The 20,963-nt window shown below is 41.7% G+C and overlaps 1 protein-coding gene across 2 annotated transcripts in view; it reads left to right on the top strand.

The window, feature by feature from the left end:
- LOC311112407 (uncharacterized protein) overlaps window positions 1–20,760 on the top strand; it is a 28,681-nt gene extending 7,921 nt beyond the window's left edge. Inside the window, exons 3-5 of one of the 2 annotated variants that reach the window (XM_084155518.1) lie at window positions 3,324–3,380; window positions 4,914–4,961; window positions 20,583–20,760. In XM_084155518.1, the coding sequence (XP_084011644.1) occupies window positions 3,324–3,380; window positions 4,914–4,961; window positions 20,583–20,641 (164 nt within the window). In that variant the 3' untranslated portion in view covers window positions 20,642–20,760. Of the gene's footprint in view, window positions 1–3,323; window positions 3,381–4,913; window positions 4,962–5,532; window positions 5,932–20,582 lie in introns of those variants that run through there. The other variant, XM_084155517.1, reaches the window with a different exon arrangement.
- The last annotated feature ends 203 nt before the right edge of the window (window positions 20,761–20,963 follow it).

The raw sequence follows: 20,963 nt of genomic DNA, 5'->3' as shown, positions 1-20,963 counted from the left end.
GCGGCTGAGGGGAGGTCAGAGAGAGGAGAAACATCCGAGAGGGATATGGGGGAATGTTACAGTCAGCCATCATCCCTTTATCAAAAGACCAACCGACTGCCTGGAGTTAACTTGGGAATCTGGGACACCCTCATGAAAAGAACCCAGCTAATATCATAGCAAAGCTAGTACTGTACCTTTCCATTGCAGTGATACGAGACAATATACTCCACCATATGTCATATTTGCATCAGCCTTGTCTTGAAAATATTCAATATAACAATCTGAGGCAAACTGGGTCAAGGTACCTAAAATGTATGCACACATGACTGTAAGTCGCTTTGGATAAAAGCGTCTGCTAAATGGCATATTATTATTATTATTATTATAAGGTTTGAATCGAGAACAACAAGCGCTACAACTGTGTGTATTGTACTAGAATTTAACTACAATTGCTAAGTACTCCCCACTGTATTTAGTCTCCCCACTGTTTTGATCTTACTTTGAATAAGGTAATGGAAAGTGAAGAAGGAGACCATTTTGTTAATATTGATGAACAGGAAACTATTACCTCAAACATGTACACATCAATAACGCAACATGAGGGCTGAATCCAAAAATCTTGTTAGGTTCCAGGTTGTACGTTCATTCTAAATAAACCTATATATCCATATTCAGGAACAATTCTTGTTTCTAAAGCACTATCATCTTGTAGCCCGGCATTAAGCTGTTGGGCAGTGGGGATAGGTGATCTGATGCCTCTGACCTGGTCTAGTGGAAAGGATGTACCAGCATAGTTCAAAGCTGTGCAGGCAGCATTCAGGTAATCGATTAGCTCTCCTTTTGGAAATTAATTTTGTTCTCAGGCACATTTAGTCAGTCAGTCAGTGGGGCTGTGGAGTATATTTTGTGCCGTGCCATCAACTACTGGCTCAGTCCCTGTAGTTGTGCTCCAGTGCCACTTGTTCCCTCCCAGAGGAGACACCCTGTGGACAGGGTTCTGCTCTGTCTTGGGGAAACAGATGTTTTGGATGCAGAAACAGTAGAAGAGGCAAGCATATAGCATACTGTGGTTGTGTCCCAAATGGCCCCCTATTACCTGTTTAGTGCACTACTTTTGACCAGAGCTCTATGGGCCCTGGTCAAAAGTAGGGCACTATATAGGGAATAGCGAGCCATTTGGGACGCAGTAACTCAGCAGTAAGGGGAACCAGCAGAGTCAGACCCTTAGGGGCAGAAATAGACACTTCCCTGTTTGTTCTACTGATTAATCTTCTTAGCCCTAAGCTCTAGTGTACTGTAGCTTGCAGTGGCACTTGTTCAGTCTCAGAGCAAGAATTTGACTATGTTGTGTTTGTAACTAATGTACCTATCTTCTGCAGATATGAGTGAAACAACCCTTCTTTAAATAAGTACCAACTTGTAACCAACATCGGAGAAGGCGTGTTTGCGCAGGGGTGTGGTTTATATAGCTAGATAGCTACTCTACTGGTGGCAAAATTTGACTGTAGGGTGTCAGCGAATGTAATTAAAAGTTTACACTATTCATCTATGGCAAATATGCTTATGTCCGCTTCATCTGTGTCTGGTGTTAGCTACTTACTGGCTAGCTAGGTCTCCAGCCAGCATGGAAGAAAATGGAGGTCGTTCAAAACTCTGATGCAGTTGTCATGTCAACAGATCCGTCAGTGCTGCTGTGAACTGCGTCACATCAGACATGCAAAACTGCAGATGTATAAAAAATAAATTGACATCATTGATGCAATTTCAATGTTGTTTGAGTTGCTTTCTGTGTTACCAAATAAACTTGAGATGATTTTACTGCAACACTGCTCACTACATCCACATTTCTTGACATAGGTGTTTCAAAGAGCTGGCAGTCAATGCAAGCTCATGAATGTAAGCTCCCTGCCCACTCAGCCTCTTTTCAAATTCCAGGTAGTTAGTTATGAGAGAAAGAGTACTTTTTCTCAAATGTTGAGCATTTCTATCCCTTCAAAATATTATGGGTGATAGTTTAGTCATGCAAAAGGCTATTTTACATTGGAATCAGAATGATTGCCAGCCAAATATACGTAACTCGTAGAGTTACGTTATTTTGGGGGTTTGTTGTTTTTACATTGTTGGTTGTAAGCCTTATTTGAATATTTCCCAGCATGCCTTTCAAGTGAACGTGAGAGATACCCACCCATGACTGTGTTTGTTAGTGACAGAGACATGGTTGTTGCATTCAAAAATCTAAGTTCTACATCCTTCACCAAGTGACTGCTTACATTAAGTGAATGTATTTCAATTAAAAGTAAACCTCTTTTGACCATATATTATACATTTCATAAGGCCTTTAGTTATGGCCTAGTTATCCTCAACATTATGGTCTGAAAATATCGGTTCATGGGCCACATCCGACCTGCAAGTCACAATAAGATGGTTCATGAAGTGATTAGTAGTGATGTTACGTTTGATACCGGAGATCTGAGGCATGTGTCGAAATTGCTAAACAGCTAACTTCGAAGCAGTGTGCCGATGCGTGTATCACTTTATTAGAAGTATGTCATCAATGACGTCCGAAGCTTCGTTTGATCACGTGCTTTTTCAAACCGTTGATTTGGCCGTGGTTTCAGTGCTTTCTTCGATTCCAAACTGCTTTCAAACAGCGAACTCTACTGGACACCGTACTTCCAAATATAGTTAGGATTTTGTACATGTATTTTAACTTGACCGGTAGCTTAGCAGGTAGAGTAGGGAACTATGAAACATTCAGGGACTTGAGGGTATGAGGTCAAGTCCTGTTGAGGGCACACTATTTAGAAAATAGTTTAATTTGTTTTATATAGTATATGCTTCTGTCTTAAGCATCCTAAATAAAGCCATAGATTCCGTTTTTGAAAAAATAATCAACTTGAAGGCAAAAAAGGTAAGCATGATGTCCTGGTATTCCAACTGATAATAGGCTGCTAAAGCCAACGACTTACCGCTGAGCCATAGAGTTCTGATGAAAACAGTGGAGGAAAAAACGTCTATCTGATAATCACACGCTGCTATTTATTGCTGTTACTAAAGTGCATTGTGAACTGATAATGAAGCTCAGAGTAATTAACAATTTTTCGGCACAATTGGGTGAAAGCTCTGAAGCATTCAGAAAGCCTCGGTTTCCCATCACTAGTGATTAGTACTTCCTATCGGAATCCAGCTAGACGAAGGATATCCAACAAATTGAATATTTTTTAGGCTTGTTCAGGTGGGGTTTTGCAAAGTGCAATGGTGCTTTCTTTTGTCTCTTTCAGCAGTACAGTATTTTGTGTTTGTAGCCAATGTATCTTTTTACTATGTGCTTGCTTTCGCAGGAGTTCTGACAGAAGCTTCTGGAGATATGAGTGAAACAACCCCAGGAACTTTTACAGGTGAATATTACTGTCTTCAGAAATCCCACATTGATACAGATAGAAGGGGAAGAGAGAGAAATGCCAACATGTTGACTACTCCAAAGTGTAAAAATACCTACAGTATGTGTGAATATAAAAAGAGAGAGATATGCAAATTAAGCTATACATTATGTTCTTGTAAGAACAGGCAGGGGTATATGGATATGACAAGACTGGGTGTGAGCAGACAGAGAGTGAGTAGGAGCAATCTCTCCCTGAAGTCTCTCACTCCGTGTGTGTGTGTGTGTGTGTGTGTGTGTGTGTGTGTGTGTGTGTGTGTGTGTGAGCAGACAGAGAGAGCAGCCTTTCCCAGAAGCCTACATGCCTCAGTCTCAATTACCATCCTGTCTCTGACCTCAAACAGTGAGAGTTAATAAGCCCTGTGAACTCTCCTCTCCCTGCTCAAACATGTATCCTCTCAGTACTGACACACACACACACACACACACACACACACACACACACACACTACTGACACCTCTTACCCTCTTACACCCCCGGGTAGCTGGTCTTCTGAATACAGCAACCTCCCACTCTCAGCTCAACCTCCGTCTTGTCATCCACTACACTTGTCCATCGACGCATGTATCCATCGACGCATGTATCTTGATAATGACTTGGTGTGCATCACATTCACTATATAGTGTACTACTTTTTGACCAGAGCACCATGGGCCCTGGTCAAAAGTAGTGCACTATGAAGGGAATAGTGTGCCATTTGAGACGCAACCTTGGAAGGGGTTGCACATTTTATGATAGTGATGAATGAATCATTAATGATAGGCTAACTCCTCTGATGAAGCAGGTAATTAAGCGTTAATGAGGTATTGAAGAACTGCACACTGAAGCGTCCAAGCACACTTTTTTTTTTTACTCGGCACTTTTGAAATGTGTGACTTTTTTCCCTACACACCTGGAAGTTGTTCTGTGAAGTGTGTGTGTGTGTGATGCACTGTAAGACAGGGGGGGGGGGGGGGGGGGGGGGTGACACACATTGAGCTGATTAGAGTGTGTGTGTCCCTCAGCTAGATTAAAGTCAAGGTGGATTGGACAGCTGTTCCATTACAATAACTTATACTTAGCATCTCCTTCATCACTCTTTATTTAGTGTCCCTTCCTCTTTTGACAGGTAGAAAGGCACCTTCTACCTGTCACTGCTTTAGTGAGAGAATAACATGCAGTCAACAGGCACTGCGCTAGACTAGCGTCCTATACAGGGGGTGTACTTGTACATCAAGCTGCCTCACAGGAGAATCGGGATATAGGCTACTTAAAGTCAACAGTATAGCTGTGCTCAAAGCCATATCATATACTGTACATACAACTCTGTCAGTACTGTATAGTCTAACCCAGGGTCAATGCAAGCAAGCATCAAACAAGCTAATGTAATAAATGTATGGTGAAATCTGAAGGGAAATGTAATGATAAATCAGTAGGCTGTGTCTGTGTGTTGACGACGAGGCTCTGTCTCTCTAATGTCATTTTTGTGTTGTCTGTTCTGGTGTCATTGCAGTGGGCGCCGCCAAAGTAAACGATGGATCCTTTGAAGCCATTCTCGGAGGTGAGAACTATATCAATCACAATGTATTTATAAAGCCGTTTTTACATGAGCAGTTGTCACGAGGTGCTTTACATGAACCCGGCCTAACCCCTAAGCTTTACAGATGGGTATCTGGATGTGGAAGGATTACTGTCCTCTCTATAGTCTAAGAATGGAACTAATTCCATGAGAAGGCAAACGATGTTCTGACATCTTTTCTTTTACTCTATTAAAGAAATGTCATGAACTTTACTTACATTTGAAGTCAATTAGCAGGTGCTCTTATCCAGAGCAATTTACACATCGACAGATTTTTCACCTAGTCGGCTGAGGGATTCGAACCAGCGACCTTTCGGTTACTGGCCCAACCATCTTAAATGCTAGGCTACCTGCCGACCCACCTACCTTGAATAAATTAACTAAAACACAAAAATAGAATGTTGCTTTGATGTTCTAGTTCACGATTGCTCCTATGATAACGTGTCTTACTGTATGAAAAAAACATATTATTCTTTAAAAGAGTATTCTATATTTTCAGAGACCATTCTCCTCTCTGTCAGTCTAATTTCTACCCGGCTCTCTCCCTTCACAGGAGTCATTTTTGCGCTGCTCCTGGCGCTGCTCTGTCTGGCGTTGCTGGTCCTGCGCTACATTATCAAGCATAAGGGCACTTACCACACCAACGAGGCTGAGTGTGGTGATTCTGTCGACACGTCTAGCGGTGCCTCTCCAAGCGAGCAGGTTCAACTAGAGATTTTGGACGAGGAAGAATAGAAAGAAGAATACTTAATTTGAAACAGGACTTTTCCCGATTCTACTCAAGATGCCAGATATTTTCTATGGAATTGGAAATGCCTATGATGGTCATCTAATATCAAGGCAACATTTATATGGGGCATATAACCATCTCAGCTCTGCAGATTTTGCTACGAAGCGACAGAATCACTAGATCACTTATTTTTGTATTGCCCCTTTATACACTATACAGTGAGGGAAAAAAGTATTTGGTCCCCTGTTGATTTTGTACGTTTTCCCACTGACAAAGACATGGTCAGTCTATAATTTTAATGGTAGGTTTATTTGAACAGTGAGAGACAGAATAACAACAAAAAAATCCAGAAAAACGCATGTCAAAAATGTTATAAATTGATTTGCATTTTAATGAGGGAAATAAGTATTTGACCCCTCTGCAAAACATTACTTAGTACTTGGTGGCAAAACCCTTGTTGGCAATCACAGAGGTCAGACGTTTCTTGTAGTTGGCCACCAGGTTTGCACACATCTCAGGAGGGATTTTGTTCCACTCCTCTTTGCAGATCTTCTCGAAGTCATTAAGGTTTCGAGGCTGACGTTTGGCAACTCAAACCTTCAGCTCCCTCCACAGATTTCCTATGGGATTAAGGTCTGGAGACTGGCTAGGCCACTCCAAGACCTTAATGTGCTTCTTCTTGAGCCACTCCTTTATTGCCTTGGCCATTTGTTTTGGGTCATTGTCATGCTGGAATACCCATCCACGACCCATTTTCAATGCCCTGGCTGAGGGAAGGAGGTTCTCACCCAAGATTTGACGGTACATGGCCCCGTCCATCGTCCCTTTGATGCGGTGAAGTTGTCCTGTCCCCTTAGCAGAAAAACACCCCCAAAGCATAATGTTTCCACCTCCATGTTTGACGGTGGGGATGGTGTTCTTGGGGTCATAGGCAGCATTCCTCCTGCTCCAAACACGGCGAGTTGAGTTGATGCCAAAGAGCTCGATTTTGGTCTCATCTGACCACAACACTTTTACCCAGTTCTCCTCTGAATCATTCAGATGTTCATTGGCAAACTTCAGACGGCCTATATATGTGCTTTCTTGAGCAGGGGGACCTTGCGGGCACTGCAGGATTTCAGTCCTTCACGGCGTAGTGTGTTATCAATTCTTTTCTTGGTGACTATGGTCCCAGCTGCCTTGAGATCATTAACAAGATCCTCCCGTGTAGTTCTGGGCTGATTCCTCACCGTTCTCATGATCATTGCAACTCCACGAGGTGAGATCTTGCATGGAGCCCCAGGCTGAGGGAGATTGACAGTTCTTTTGTGTTTCTTCTATTTGCGAATGATCGCACCAACTGTTGTCACCTTCTCACCAAGCTGCTTGGCGATGGTCTTGTAGCCCATTCCAGCCTTGTGTAGGTTTACAATCTTGTCCCTGACATCCTTGGAGAGCTCTTTGGTCTTGGCCATGGTGGAGAGTTTGGAATCTGATTGATTGATTGCTTCCGTGGATAGGTGTCTTTTATGCAGGTAACAAGCAGAGATTAGGAGCACTCCCTTTAAGAGTGTGCTCCTAATCTCAGATCGTTACCTGTATAAAAGACACCTGGGAGCCAGAAATCTTTCTGATTGAGAGGGGGTCAAATACTTATTTCCCTCATTAAAATGCAAATCAATTTATAATAATACAATTTTTGACATGCGTTTTTCTGGATTATTTTGTTGTTATTCTGTCTCTCACTGTTCAAAAAACCTACCATTAAAATTATAGACTGATCCTTTCTTTGTCAGTGGGCAAACGTACAAAATCAGCAGGGGATCAAATACTTTTTTCCCTCACTGTATATACAAAAGTATGTGGACACCCTTTCAAATTAGTGGATTCGGCTATTTCAGCCACACCCGTTGCTGACAGGTTTATAAAATCGAGCACACAGCCATGTGAACATAGACACAGTTGACTGGGGCAGCTCTAGCAGGGCAGAAATGTAACAAACTGACTTGTTGGAAAGGTGGCATCCTATGACGGTGCCACGATGAAAGTCACTGAGCTCTTCACTAAGGCCTTCTACTGCCAATGTTTAAGTACTGTTATTGTGAAGTGGAAACGTCTAGGAGCAACAACGGCTCAGCCACGAAGTGGTAGGCCACACAGAACGGGACTGGCGAGTGCTAAAGCGTGAAGTGTGTAAAAATCGTCTTTCCTCGGTTGCAACACTCACTACTGAGTTCCAAACTGCCTCTCAAAGCAACGTTAGCACAATAACTGTTCGTCGGGAGCTTCATGAAATGGGTTTCCATGGCCGAACAGCCTCACACAAGCCTAAGATCACCATGCGCAATGCCAAGCGTCGGCTAGAGTGGTGTAAAGCTTGCCGCCATCGGACTCTGGAGCAGTGGAAACCCGTTCTCTTGAGTGATGAATCACGCTTCACCATCTGGTAGTCCGACGGATGAATCTGGGTTTGGCGGATGCCAGGAGAACGCTAGCTGCACCAACGCATAGTACCAACTGTAAAGTTTGGTGGAGAAGGAATAATGGTCTGGGGCTGTTTTTCATGGTTCACACTAGGCCCTTAGTTCCAGTGAAGGGAAATCTTAACGCTACAGCATACAATGACATTCTAGATGATTCTGTTCTTCCAACATTGTGGCAACAGTTTAGGGAAGGCCCTTTCCTGTTTCAGCATGACAATGCCCCGGTCAACAAAGCGAGGTCTATACAGAAATGGTTTGTCGAGATCGGTGTGGAAGAACTTGACTGGCCTGCACAGAGCCCTTACCTCAACCCCATCGAACACCTTTTGGATGAATTGGAACTCCGACTGCAAGCCAGCCCTAATCGCACAACATCCGTGCCTGACCTCACAAATGCTCTTGTGGATGAATGGAAGCAAGTCCCCGCAGCAATGTTTCAACATCTAGTGGAAAGCCTTCCCAGAAGAGCGGAGGCTGTTATAGCAGCAAAAGGGGGACCAACTCCATATTAATGCCCATGGTTTTGGAATGAGATGTTCGACCAGCAGGTGCCCACATACTTTCGGTCATGTAGTGTTGTTTGTTTCTGGTCACAGGTTCAGGAATGGCTGAAAAATCACACCATTTCATCTAAAATGAACCATAAAAATAGCACTGTTGGGAGATTTGGAAAACCATAGTCAATCAATCAACAATATAATAATACTTTAATTAAAAATATTTATCTTTAACTTACAATCTGTAGATACTATGCGATTAGACAGGTTCAGAATGTATGTGAAACATCACAGCACAGTTGAAAAATATATTGCACATGGAAATCATAAGAGGGCGGTTTACTGAGATAGGTGGGATGGACTGAGAGTAGCAGAGGGGTGGGTTTAAAAGCTCATGTTCTTTAATAGTTATGACTGAAAACACAATGTATAATGTGTAAGTAGTATCTATCTAGATGTAATGTATATCAAATTACTTTATTCTTGCTATGTAACTACTGTAAAAAATGTAATTAAAAAAGTGCCATGTGTGTAGATGGGCCCCCCAAAAAAGAAAAAAGGCAACATTTAACCCAGTAATATGACCAATCACAGTGTTCCTCTCACTGTTACTGGTAATATTCCACCAAATGTGGAATATATAGCACTAGAACACATCCAGATAAACATGGGACACAATACTTGACAATGGACCTTTCTCCCAACAGGAATTGTATACATCAAGCAGCTCCATAAAATGGATGCTGCTGTTCTTATGTGTATATACTCCCTCCCTGTGTTTTCTTTCCCATATATTACTGCCCTAGTTTGGTTATAAAGAAGCACTTTAATAAGCAGTTAACATTCATTAAATGTGACTAACTTCAAGCTTACAATTATAGTACAATAGTTAAACCAATATCAGATTGTTGAGGTTTCGGAATAGGCTATATACAGGGATACCAATTTGTCAAAGACATAAAAGCTAGAGAAATTAACAATCCTAACATATAATAACCCTTTTAAATTCATTTTTTATATGTTTGTACTCAAAAGATAGTACCTTGTTTAAATTTCAATTATGATGATGTTGAGTGGACTTGTGTGAAAATAATGTATAGCATTGCTGAATGTAATATCTGTTTTCTATTTTTTCTACATTGACGTCCAATAGTAATCTGAGCTTGTAAAATTAAATCAAGGCATCTTTCATAATGCCAAACTGGATGTTTGTTTTCTCCAAGTGACAATACTGAAAACAAATCAGTCAAAAATGTAAATTCCCCTTCTTCTTATGCAAGTCTCTGCAACTAATATATTACCATATGATTAAAGAGAACGACCTCGTTTTGCCTAATGAAAACAGTGTCTAATTAGCAATGAAACACTCATTCCAGAGAGGAAGGACTTTTTGTGTCAACAAGGTAACAACAGGGAAGTTTCAAAGGGAAACTGAAAATAGCTGAATCACAAGGGGGTTTGTTCCTTAGACACTGGCCCAGCTAGGTAGAAAGGCTTCCATGTAGTTCAGAGAGGGCATATCAACAGGAATGCCATGATATATGATTAAAGTATTAACATCCTAAAATTCTGTATCGGTGACAAAATGTGGTCAAGTTTATGTTGAAGATAAAGCATGTCTGTTGTTTTATGACATGAAAATGCCATTCGATTAGGTGTGGGTATGTATCAAGCTACACATTTGATACATTTGCATAGTCATGGACTAAATCAGCCAAACTTTTTTCCCTATTAAGAGTTTACATGTACTTGTATACCCAGTCGAAAAATATGATTATTTAACACAACATCTGGGTTCAGGAAACCACGATATAGGGGCACTTCAATAATATGTGTTAATGTGATTTAGCAAAGAAGCTTATGGGTGGTGGGGTTGGAAAGTAATAAAGGGGAATATATATATTTTTTTAAGGATATGTTGGTGTATGAATGTATATGTATGTATGTATGTATGTATGTATGTATATGTATGTATGTGTGTATATGTGTGTATGTATATATGTATATGTATGTATATATGTATGTATGTATATATATATATATATATATATATATATATATATATAAAACATGGGGGATTGGAAGGGATGCAGACAATTACATTGATGGAAGTTACATTCTATCTGCAATATTAAGCTGATCTACCCCCCAAAAAAAAATATAAAAAAGAAGCTTATGGAGGATTTTCTCTTTTCTATTTTCATCAAGCTAGAGTAGAGCGATGCTATGCCTGAGGGTGCTGCAGGGCAGTTCTGAATGTTTGAGTAGCGCCAGGCATCGCCATGTGGGTTTAATGCAATTCTAACAACCCCAGAAACGTTCCTGCAGAGCTGAGCCAGCAGACTTTCCAAAAAAACATGGTGCCTCTGGGAAATTGTTTTACTCTAATTGTGCATTATTCTTGGTTGGGATGCAAGACAATACAGCCAATCTCAAGATCATACACCACCTGATGTACGGGCTGGCAAAGAGCACTTACTTACCAATTCACAAAATAGTCTGGGATTTTGGCCATTTGATTGCAAGTTGAAAGTATTTATTTCCATTTGTCTTTCTAATCAAAGTATGGGACAATTGCTAACCTTTCTCCAAACAGATTTTTCCTTCAATTCTCTAATCAAGTCCAACTTCAAAGCCAGTGACTCAGTGTGTGTTTGAGTGAAGTAGCTTGAGTGATCTGTCTGATTGAGGTAAAGACAATAACGACATCTATCCAACTGCCGTCCTCACTGACAACATATCAAATCCTATTGATCAGGGGACCAACCGTCAGAGAGGAAAACGTTTACATAATGTGTGTCCCAAATGGCACCCTATTTCTTATTTAGTGCACTAGGTTACTTTTGACCAGGGCAATATGGGGGAATAGGGTGCCACTTGGGATCTGGTCGTGACTTCAGCAGGTCCACTGACACCTCTCAAGGAGATGGAAAAACTTTTCTAAATGCCATGGCTTGGCCTAGACAGCTATATACAAGCACAAGGAGCTTGAAAGGCAATAATCAGGAAGTCAGTCTTGAAACCAGCAACTAGCCGCACTTCCCATTCAATGTTTTTTTATTATTAGAAATCAAATGACAGTTCAAAAGGCACCCATCATGTTCTCTTACAATTGTATCCCAGCTTTCCTCCTGGCCTTGGTGTGCAGAGAACATAATTTTATATTGCGACAATAAGCCATACTTTGATATGGCCCTGAAGGCATCAACATGAATTAATTTCATTTCAACTGCTCTGTGAAGCTTGAACAATGGTAAACTCAAAGCTGGTGACTTTTCCATCTCTTATCCTACTGTCTACAAAATGGCATAAAATAAAAATAAATGCTATCATTATCCATGGATGAATGTGGCATGCGACTGTATTCACCTAAAGACATCAACGATGAAAGGTGCAATGTATTGAAAATGCATTGAATTACTTTTGAATAATGTAGCTACCTCACTCTCTTTGAGTTGTAGCTACTGTAATTCCAGTCAAAGAGGATACAGTACATGGATTAATGAATGACTTGACTTGGAAACCCATGGTACTGTGGTCTGAGTTGTGTGGATTATCTCCCTTGTTAGACAATATGCTAAATCATGGGTATGTCCCAAACAGCACCCAAGAGCTCTAGTCAAAAGTAGTGCACTACAGTATGTACAGGAAATAGGGTGCCATTTGGGATGCAGCGCTGGATGTGGTCAGACAAATGGAAGAAGAATGGGAACAGGAAACTCATTGAATCATCTTGTTAGAATATCCCTATGGCTTAGGCTGTGTCCCAAATGCAACCCTCTTCCCTATTGACCCTGGTCAAAAGTAGTGCACTGTGTAGGGATTAGGGTGCCATTTGGAATGGACAATTTGGAATTCACACTTAAGGTTCTGGGGCTCTTGAGAAAGGAGAGTTTTATGTCATACAGCCGTTATAAAACAAAGAAAAGCTAAACTCCAGCTCGTCCGAGTGTTGTCCTATTCTATTCTTCAGCGAATATCCTACAAGCTATAATGAAGATATAATGTGACTTAGCCCCTGACATGGTAAGCTTCCTAGGAGAAAGGACTTCCATTCCAGAATCAATTACTATTTTCCGCTATGGATATTGAATATTGCAAGATAAGCAGTTCTCGCAAAATTGCGAGCACAAAGTCTGCACCGGGGTATATGTAAAGGCTTTTTATGCTTCTGTTCAGAGGTGCATTGGGAAGGTTATGAAGTTAAAAAAATTGGGGCCAGGGTTACAGGAATAAATAATACAGTACCTGCCTGTGAAGATGGATGCTACATTGTTACAGCCAGGAATAGTTCCTGCACTCAGCACTTCCCCAAAGAGTTGTGAATGTCAAGCCTGCAGAGAGAGGGGATCCCCAACAGAACAGCGTTAGAGAACTGTTAAACCAACTCAGTGTTAAAGCTCAAATCCGCATAAGGTGAAACAGCGCCACTGTTCGCCCCCCAGTGCAGTTGTCATTATTTATGTTGTGTTGATGAAACGGAGGAGAGGAGCATTCAGCATCGTGGTAAAAAAATATACTCCAGTACATACTCTGTGTTCTATCGCGCATGCAATGATGAGCAATGATATCAGCGGGAGAAAAAACTGTGTTCGTTGTTTGAAGTAACTTCTTTGTTGTTGTAATATCGCAAACGGTCGTGTAGTTTCACCAAGTACGAATTCCAGCTTTAAAACAGTGTTAAACCAATGCAGTGTTAAAACAGTTTTTTTAAAGAATTCACAAGCTTGTAATTGCAAAACTAGGCAGAAATGAAGAAGAAAAGTGATTCAGAAAAGAGGGAACAAATGGTGTTATTCTTTGAACTGCGTTTAATTAAGTCTGTTCCTTTCTGTTCACTTTGATGAATCATTGTTTCCCTATTAGGCTCACTGTACCAAAGAGAGCTGCATCTCCATAAAACTAAAGGGGACATCATCCCCATTAACAACTGTTGCTAATTTATATACCTAAAGTTTGGTTTTGAAAGATTCATACAACACAGAAACAGTACACTGCCCTCTGATCCCAGAGATCATAATCACCATGTGTCTCACTCCCACTATCCTCCGTGCATTTACCCTCCCTGAGGCAGCTGCCTGCCTGCCTGTTTTCCTGCCTGCATACCTGCCTTCTTGCCTTGCTGCCTGTGTGGCTGGCTGCCTGTACAGATAGCCCAGCAGGAGAGGAGCCAAAGAGTCCATCATTGGAAATAGCCCTGGCTCCTTGCCCCCCTCCCTGCCTGCCTCTCTGCCTGCCTGCCTGGTGCGCTCAGCAGTAAGAGGTGATATAGGCCTAATCATTATTACTCTATGATAACTGATAAATCATCCTCATATGAACGGTCACTAGGGGAAATTGGCTTTTGTTATTTCACATTTAACTGCATTGCACCTGCAGAAACCCCATCAGCACAGCAAGTCAGCCAGCACTGAATCATCTGCAGGTAGTCTGCTAGGCTATATTGTCATTAACAAACGACTGGAGTTGTGTTTGCGTGTATATGGATGGGTTACTTTGGGTCCTAGAGTATGTTAACTTTTTTCATGTACTGTAGTTCATCCTATTTTTGTATTTTTTTATCACTGTTTTTTGAATGCAGGTCTCTGTACTTTTATTTTTTTTCGCTGTGTGAGAAGCCAGTTCCGAGTTCCATTATAGTTGTCTTTCCAGACTTAGTTGTTGTGACAAACTTTCGACCAGATAATTCAGTTCCCTGGGTGTAATTACTCAGTTGACTGCAGGCCCATTTAGATTTAATTAAAAGTGAGAGCCCAGTATCACTTGTCATTGCACCTGACACCCTGTCGTTAACTTTGCAGCTTTGCATTCATTAGAGCAGGCAGTCATTTTGTTACATCTCCTTTGGAATTGCCTAAAGTTGTATCTTATTTACAGCATAATCCTGCCAGACAAATATAGTGCTGTAAATTGTACATCCTTAGGCATGAAAATAACAAAACTGAGGTGTGTGTGTGTGTTGGCGGAGGCCTTCCAGGTTCCCCGCAGTCATAACACAGTAGGAGCATGGCTGTGTCTTTGCACTGCCAATTATCACTCCGGAAATTCACTAAACAGACTAACTACATCCCTCACACACACACACACACACCCACACACAGTGTGTGGGGTGATTGACGTGAGAAATCTGCTATAAAGCTTTGTCTCTAATTAGATGAAACAGGAACAATAGATCTCACAAAACATCTTGCTCACCTTACATGGCCTCTGCCATGTTTTGCTTGAAAGGCATCTTCAGCATCTAGTCTACACTCTCTTTGAAGACCAGATACATTTCCACTGTCATTTCCGCTGTGGACTGACTCAATGTTACCGGATTGTCAAAATTAAATTGAATTCTTTAGGAGAGATAGCTACAACTCTTCAGGGAAATAGCCAGAGACATTACACTGTCTATAATCTGTAAAAGCCTACAACAGCAATGAATCCAAATTAATAAAGATAGTGCTAAAGTAACTATTCCTTATATTGAGTACATTCCAGTGCTTAATGGTAGACACAGCGCCTTGATGTGTGATCTGCCTTTTTATGAACACTATTTTCCTGTGGACAAAGGGAATTAGGCCACTGACTGGACCAATAGCCTTGTTTGGTATGCATGTCCACCGGAGGCCCCAAACATAACAATTAATTGGCTCTAGTTCTCCTTTGTGTCAGATCCCACATTTCAACACAATTAAACCCCATTTTATTAAAGAGCTGCATCTGCGGCATGAGTGAGACTAATTGAAAAGTGGATGAACAAGGAAAGCTATTTTCTCACCTAGAAATGACTACTTTTCATCACACAACAATGCCTTTTTTTCCAATCGAACAAATGGTTCAAGCCTCTGCTCAAACTTCTTAGGAACAGTGAGCCCCATTATCACGTTGGAAGGGTGGATGAATGATGCCTATTTATCCATCATAACATATCATAGGGCTTTCTCTCTTTGTGCTCATTTGCTATTAGATGAGAAAATAATAATTACATAATTTCACACAGACAGGACAAATACAGTATATTTACATTTTAGTCATTTAGCAGACGCTCTTATCCAGAGCGACTTACAGTTAGTGAATACATTTTTTTTTTTTTATACTGGCCCCCCGTGGGAAACGAACCCACAACCCTGGCGTTGCAAACACCATGCTCTATCAACATCCCTGCCGGCCATTCCCTCCCCTACCCTGGACCAATTGTGTGCCGCCCATGAGTCTCCCGGTCGCGGCCGGCTGCGACAGAGCCTGGATTCGAACCAGGATCTCTAGTGGCACAGTTAGCACTGCGATGCAATGCCTTAGACCACTGCGCCACTGAGGAGCACAAAGAGAGTATATTGTTAAAGTTTTATTGTTAAAGCCTCTTAATCCTAAAACCTAAGAGTGATTAACATTATTCATACCATAAGATTTAACAATGGAATAAATTCTGTCATGTTAATTACAAGACATTCTTATAAAACTGGGAGAATTTGTTATTTTATGTAATGGTTAGCACCAATCAGTGCTGAAAGCCCTGCACTCTCCTGGATAAGGTCTTGAAATGTAAGTCCATTCATAAAAGCAAATCTATTTTTACTTTGCCTTTGACTCAATCCAATGGTCCACCTTCACTACAGGATTAGCAATGAGTTTTATAACTAACCCAAGATTGACCAGAGTTTGTCGTTTCCAATGGGAGCAAATTAATCATAGTGGGCAGAACAAGCAAGGAGGTGGGCAGAGCCAAGCACGAGCTAGTGAGATCTTATTGGCGCCTTCTAGCAATTATTTGCATATTTCAGTTAGGGAACGCCTACTCTGTGAGGTGCGCGTGTGCACTCTGAACAACGCCATTATTTTTGAAACTTTGGCAAAGGGTAAAGTCTACAAAATGCAGTCCACTCTGTTTGTTACAGATTTTAGTTTTGAAACTGAAACCTGTATGGAGATCAAATGTTTCATCGATAAGAAAATTAGCAGAATGTCGGCCAAAGTCCATCTCGCTCGATCTTCTCCCACTGCCGGCCACTGGGCTTCCTTCCTCTCATCACCATACTTGGTGTTGAGTGGAAACGCCAACCGGATGCTTCACATTTATACATCCAGTTTAATATCTGCCTCATTGTTCTGTGGTATTAGATTTGCTGTGATAGTGAGACACTTCCCTCTTGTGGTGAAAAGGATACAGTAGCGGTATGGAAGTCAAATGTTGTGACTGCGCCACCCTGTTGTAAATTCTAAGTACTGCAATGAGAATACTGGAACACTACTGATCAACATTCATTCAATACAATCACTCCTTATGAAAGTAACGTGTGTTCAACAGAGACGTGACAGTTGGTGATAGGAGTGGTGAAATTACTAGTAAGGAGCATCCTTTTCAGTCAACCTTGACGTTCAGTTTGCATTTTGATGTGCTGTACAGAGGTTAGGTTTAGAGTTGAGGTTAGGGAATGTGTTAAGGTTAGGGTTGGAGGGGTTAACATAGACTCTGGCCATGGGAACCTCTGTACATTTGAACTGTAAATTGTCCCTGTATGAAAAATGTATGCACTCACTAACTGTAAGTCGCTCTGGATAAGAACGTCTGCTAAATGACAAAAATGTAAATGTAATGACCGTACAGTGAGGGAAAAAAGTATTTGATCCCCTGCTGATTTTGTATGTTTTCCCACTGACAAAGAAATGACCAGTCTATAATTTTAATGGTAGGTTTATTTGAACAGTGAGAGACAGAATAACAACAAAACAATCCAGAAAAACGCATGTCAAAAATGTTATAAATTGATTTGCATTTTAATGAGGGAAATAAGTATTTGACCCCTCTGCAAAACATAACTTAGTACTTGGTGGAAAAACCCTTGTTGGCAATCACAGAGGTCAGACGTTTCTTGTAGTTGGCCACCAGGTTTGCACACATCTCAGGAGGGATTTTGTTCCACTCCTCTTTGCAGATCTTCTCCAAGTCATTAAGGTTTCGAGGCTGACGTTTGGCAACTCGAACCTTCAGCTCCCTCCACAGATTTTCTATGGGATTAAGGTCTGGAGACTGGCTAGGCCACTCCAGGACCTTGATGTGCTTCTTCTTGAGCCACTCCTTTGTTGCCTTGGCCATGTGTTTTGGGTCATTGTCATGCTGGAATACCATCCACGACCCATTTTCAATGCCCTAGCTGAGGGAAGGAGGTTCTCACCCAAGATTTGACGGTACATGGCCCCGTCCATCGTCCCTTTTATGCAGTGAAGTTGTCCTGTCCCCTTAGCAGAAAAACACCCCCAAAGCATAATGTTTCCACCTCCATGTTTGACGGTGGGGATGGTGTTCTTGTGGTCATAAGCATCATTCCTACTCCTCCAAACACGGCCGGTTGAGTTGATGCCAAAGAGCTCGATTTTGGTCTCATCTGACCACAACACTTTCACCGAGTTCTCCTCTGAATCATTCAGATGTTCATTGGCAAACTTCAGACGGGCCTGTATATGTGCTTTCTTGAGCAGGGGGACCTTGCGGGCGCTGCAGGATTTCAGTCCTTCACGGCGTAGTGTGTTACCAATTGTTTTCTTGGTGTCTATGGTTCCAGCTGCCTTGAGATCATTGACAAGATCCTCCCGTGTAGTTCTGGGGTGATTCCTCACCGTTCTCATGATCATTGCAACTCCACAAGGTGAGATCTTGCATGGAGCCCCAGGCCAAGGGAGATTGACAGTTATTTTGTGTTTCTTCCATTTGCGAATAATCGCACCAACTGTTGTCACCTTCTCACCAAGCTGCTTGGCGATGGTCTTGTAGCCCATTCCAGCCTTATGTAGGTCTACAATCTTGTCCCTGACATCCTTGGAGAGCTCTTTGGTCTTGGCCATGGTGGAGAGTTTGGAATCTGATTGATTGATTGCTTCTGTGGACAGGTGTCTTTTATGCAGGTAACAAGCTGAGATTAGGAGCACTCCCTTTAAGAGTGTGCTCCTAATCTCAGATCGTTACCTGTATAAAAGACACCTGGGAGCCAGAAATCTTTCTGATTGAGAGGGGGTCAAATACTTATTTCCCTCTTTTAAATGCAAATCAATGTATAACATTTTTGACATGCGTTTTTCTGGATTTTTTTGTTGTTATTCTGTCTCTCACTGTTCAAATAAACCTACCATTAAAATTATAGACCGATCATTTATTTGTCAGTGGGCAAACGTACAAAATCAGCAGGGGATCAAATACTTTCTTCCCTCACTGTATATGACCATGTTGAGTATCACTCCCTGACCAAATGTTATAAAGTGCCTGGGGAAGTGAGGGCCTCCACTGTGGGAGATTTATGATATGGATTTATTTTATTATCAAGTAATAAAAGTGGTCTGAACATCTGTTTGATTACTTTTATAAAACAGGGGTGCCAATACTGATGGAGAATTACGAGGCGATAGACTGATTTACTGGATATCAGGATTTACAGCTGACTTGTTGTGAAGGTTGTACACTGGGTGACATACTTCAAAATTCCAAGCATGGCAGTACCAAGTACCTCTAGTAAGCAATGCATAATGGATACCATGCCAAACAAGCAAAAGCAAAAGGCTGTTGTAGGCTCAGAAAAAAGTGTTGGCAGCAAAATACAAAGGACGCTTTATGTTGCTGTTTACCATTGAGCAAAACACAGCAGACCAGTCTAGCCCAATTGAAATCTTACCCTGAATTCAGAGGTATACTCTGCCAATAACAGAGTGGACTAGACTGGCATAGACGGAGAGTTTGTTTCTAGAAATAAGGGTGTTTTGGGTGGGCACATTCTGCTAGTATTGATGAGCAGGGCTGTTGGCAGGCGACTGGTGTGGGCAGGGCCGAAGAGACAGCCAGGGGTTTGAGTTAGCTCAGACGCTCAGACGCTCAGACCGTTCTGTTGGAAGGACGCCAGTGAAATTCTCTGGCCTGCTAGAGGCAAACTATTATGTGAAGAAGAAGAGGGGTCCGGGCCTGCCAAGAGCATAACTTCCCGTTAGAATGGGAGTTAGAGGACCACACACTTAGTTCAATCCCATCAGTCACTAGGAAAACGGATCGATGAAGGAAGAATGGACGATGTGCAGATGTGCTGAGTCACAGGCCATTGTGACATCCCATCCTCTGTCTCAAAACAACAAAGATCCATCTATGTGGTCCAAGCCAAGACAAAGGAAGATTTAAGAGAAGAGGGCAGAGGGGGTACTGTCCGTGGGATGGAAAAGTGAGGACAGGGTGGAGGACTGGAGGTGTTGGGATGAGGTCAAAAATTCCCTCACTCTGTCTGGACCTAATAAGACAGTTATTGATAACACATTACACACACACACACCAATGGAGGCTCCTCAGAGGAGGAAGGGGAGGACCATCCTTCTCAGTGAATTTCATAAAAATACAAATAGTGAAACAATAATAAAATGTAATCCTTTTTAGATAAAACTATAGTAAATATATTCAAACGTCACCAAATACCTAATTAAAACACACTGTTTTGCAATGGTATACAGTAATCTCAACAGCACCCTCTAGGGTAGCACCATGGTGTAGTCGGAGGACAGCTATTTTCCATCCTCCTCTGGCTACATTGACTTCAATACAAAACCTAGAAGGCACGTGCTCCACACCCCCTTCCATAGACCTTCCGGAGGACGTCCTCCAACCAATCAAAGCTTTTGCAGTATGAACTAACATGTTGTCCACTCAATCAAAGGATCAGAGAACTAACCTAGTACTACACATGTGTGATTTAGAAGCTTGGTGAGTTGGTGACATTGTTGGATAGATTGAAAGATTGAGATATTGAATAGTGATAGATGAGCATTTTTAGGATATTATTCAATTCAAATGAGTTTCTTCAAACTACAGGAGACGGAGGAGGTAGATTAATCCTTGCTTGGACTAACACATTCTTAGCACTTCTGTCTAACTGTGTTGTGTTATTGTTTTTTGTCTTCCCAGTCAAATCCTGTCCTACCCTCAGTGGAAGAGTTGAGCTCTCCAACCGCATCCATCCATGATGAGCATGTCCTGCACTGAAACCTAGCCACTGAACACCTCAACCCCTGTCCTGCACTGAAGCCTCTGAACACCTCAACTCATGTCTTATAACCTCATTCAGTCACTGCTATGATCCCTTCCCAACACTGTGTAAGTAGCCCTTTCATTCCCATTCCCCATACTATTTAACAAAAACTGTCTTTATTAAATCTTTGGGTTAAAATAATTAGTCTTTGACGATTTTTTAAACACGCTTTGTCGTCTCCGTGCGGTCTGCGCTTATACTGTGGGTCTCCCATACTCCTACATTTTCAAGTCACCAGCCTCAACTGACACACAGAA

The sequence above is a fragment of the Coregonus lavaretus genome (genome assembly GCF_964263955.1).
Source record: "Coregonus lavaretus genome assembly, chromosome: 38".
NCBI classification, from domain to species: domain Eukaryota; kingdom Metazoa; phylum Chordata; class Actinopteri; order Salmoniformes; family Salmonidae; genus Coregonus; species Coregonus lavaretus.
This window is presented reverse-complemented; position numbering and strand designations above follow the sequence as displayed.